At 54.9% G+C, this 2,986-nt stretch overlaps 1 protein-coding gene across 1 annotated transcript; it reads left to right on the top strand.

The window, feature by feature from the left end:
- Positions 1-713: 713 nt before the first annotated feature.
- FOXG1 (forkhead box G1) lies at positions 714-2,141 on the top strand. Its single transcript, XM_088145076.1, has one exon. The coding sequence runs from the start codon at positions 714-716 to the stop codon at positions 2,139-2,141; it is 1,428 nt and encodes a 475-aa protein (XP_088001202.1).
- Positions 2,142-2,986: the final 845 nt, after the last annotated feature.

Raw genomic sequence — 2,986 nt, 5'->3', positions numbered from 1 at the left:
GAGGAGGGCATAGGTAACCTGCCGCGGTGATGCGCCCCCCCGATTTGTATCCTTACGCCCTCCGGTAGGGCTGCGCGGGCTGAAAGGAAGGAGTCGACGAAAGAGCGAGGGGAAGAGGCGGAGAAAACCCTGTGCTGATTGGGTGGCCGGAAGGGAGACGTCCCTGCACGCCGCGCGCTTTGATTGGATAGCTGGTGAGAAAGGTTAAACCAAAAATTTTTTTACAGCCCTAGTGTGTGTCTGTAGCTCTGAAATTAATTGTAGCTAAAGCTGTCTCTGCTGCTCTCAGCCTCAGCCCGGCTACTGATCCCCCCCTCCCTTGCTCGGGTGGAATAGGGGGGTTCCAGGCACCATGAAGTAGTTTGGACAGAAGGACTTGGGGCTCCTTTTTTTTTTCAAGGGGGGCGCAGTCATATTTTCGTGCCCTCTGGAAAATCCCCTTTTTGAACCATTTTGCGCCCCCCTTTCCCCCTCCCGTTGCCTTGGCTCTGGCTCCCTTGCTAGGACCCAGTTGGTCTTTTCTATCCCCTGCACAGCCGCTCCCGTCCTTGCTTCATGCCTTGCAAAGCTCTGGAGCTCGTGGTGTGCAAGTGCCCAGCCGCTCCCGCCGCCTCACTGCTGCCCAGTGCTGCGCCCTCCAGGACCGACCTCGCCGCGCCCGTTGACTCGTCCTCCTCCCGGCTGCGCGACTTTCCCCTCCTGCCTAGAGTGTGATGTTGGACATGGGCGATAGGAAGGAAGTGAAAATGCTGCCCAAGTCGTCCTTCAGCATCAATAGCCTGGTGCCCGAAGCCGTCCAGAGCGACAACAACCATAGCCACCAGCACCATCCTCACCACCATAATAACCACCACCCGCACCATCACCACCACCACCATCACCACCACCACCACCCAGCCCAGCCGCCGCAGCCTCAGAGAGCCACCCCAGCTGAGGACGACGAGGAGGAAGAAAAGAGCCAGCTCCTGCTGCAGCCCCCCGGGGTGGGGGCGGCCGCGGCCGCCGGGGCGCCGGCCCCCTCGGGCCCCCTGGAGGTAGCCAAAGGGGACCTCTTGGCCGGCAAAGGGGAAGCCGGCTCAGCCGCCGAGCTGGACGACAAGGAGAAAGGGCCGTCGGAGGAGAAGAAGGGGGTGTCGGAAGGGGCCAAGGAGGCCGGCGGCGGGGATGGCGGGGGAAAAGAGGGCGAGAAGAAGAACGGCAAGTACGAGAAGCCGCCCTTCAGCTACAACGCGCTGATCATGATGGCCATCCGTCAGAGCCCGGAGAAGCGCCTCACCCTCAACGGCATCTACGAGTTCATCATGAAAAACTTTCCGTACTACCGGGAGAACAAGCAGGGCTGGCAGAACTCCATCCGCCACAACCTCTCGCTCAATAAGTGCTTCGTCAAGGTGCCGCGGCACTACGACGACCCGGGCAAAGGCAACTACTGGATGTTGGACCCGTCCAGCGACGACGTCTTCATCGGGGGCACCACCGGCAAGCTCCGGCGACGTTCCACCACCTCCCGGGCCAAGCTGGCCTTCAAGCGAGGCGCCCGCCTGACCTCCACCGGCCTGACCTTCATGGACCGGGCGGGCTCCTTATACTGGCCCATGTCTCCCTTCCTGTCCCTGCACCATCCGCGGGCCAGCAGCACGCTGAGCTACAACGGGAGCACGTCAGCTTACCCCAGCCACCCCATGCCCTACAGCTCGGTCCTGACCCAGAACTCCTTGGGGAACAACCACTCCTTCTCCGCCTCCAACGGCCTGAGCGTGGACAGGCTGGTCAACGGCGAGCTGCCCTACGCCACTCACCACCTCACGGCGGCGGCCCTGGCCGCCTCAGTGCCCTGCGGCTTATCGGTGCCGTGCTCGGGCACCTACTCCCTCAACCCCTGCTCGGTCAACCTCCTGGCGGCCGGCCAGACCAGTTACTTTTTCCCACATGTCCCTCACCCCTCCATGACTTCGCAGAGCAGCTCTTCCATGACGGGCCGGGCCGCCTCTTCCTCCACCTCGCCGCAGGCGCCCTCCACGCTCCCGTGTGAGTCCTTAAGACCCTCCTTGCCGAGTTTCACCACAGGATTGTCGGGGGGACTTTCTGATTATTTCACACATCAAAATCAGGGGTCTTCCTCCAACCCGTTAATACATTAACCTCCAGGGGAGCCAAGACTGTAAGTGAACATTTTACACACCTTTGCGTTGTAAATGATAGTGAAAGGAGAGCGAGAGCGAGCGAGCGAGCGAGCGAGAAAGAGCACGAGAGCGAGACTATAAAAGAACAAAACAGAAAGGAAAACAAAACAAAAACAAAAACTCACCCAGGAAAAAAAAAAGAGTCCAGGTATTTTTTATTAAGTTTTCCCCTCTCCCCCATTTTCTGTACGTTTGTTCAGTTTTTAGGGTTGTTTATGATTCCAGCAAAGGGAGGCGAGTCAGCAATTTACAAAGATGGGAAGAATACCTCGTAGACAATGCGTTTGGGAAGAAAGGAGTATTAATATTAAAACTAAAACTCGTAGGATGTATATCTGAATTGCTTTTGGCCATTTTGACTCCGGTAGGAAACGCTGGGCTGCTAGATTTTCCATGTTTGCAGTATTATAAGTTACCATGAATATGTTGGTGGGTGCAGATAATGGGAATAAAAATACAAAATTGAGAAATCCCACGATGCAAATGGTCATTTGTATAAGATGCAAAACAATTTGGCAGAGAAGTTCAAGAATTATGTTTTAACCATGGATTCTTTTGCCCTCCACTTTTTTAAGAAGAGCTATTTTCCCCTCTTTATTTTTTTCCTCCTTTTTGTTTACTTTTAGACCAAAGATTGGGTTTTTAGAAAATGCACTCAGTACGCAAAATGTTTTCTTTTCTTTAAAATAAAGTACCATACGTCAGAATGATATAATTTCAGTTTTGCAGCACTGCCCATTTCAGTGAATCCGAGGGGACAGAAAATCATGAATTGCCTTCAGTTTGTGTTGTGTATATTTAGA

Source organism: Python bivittatus, unplaced genomic scaffold (assembly GCF_059951505.1).
Source record: "Python bivittatus isolate LINGU-HERP-01145 unplaced genomic scaffold, Pbiv_v1 ctg000480_np1212, whole genome shotgun sequence".
In the NCBI taxonomy this organism is placed as follows: domain Eukaryota; kingdom Metazoa; phylum Chordata; class Lepidosauria; order Squamata; family Pythonidae; genus Python; species Python bivittatus.
The sequence above is the reverse complement of the archived record's forward strand: the minus strand, read 5'-3'. Positions and strand labels throughout refer to the sequence as shown.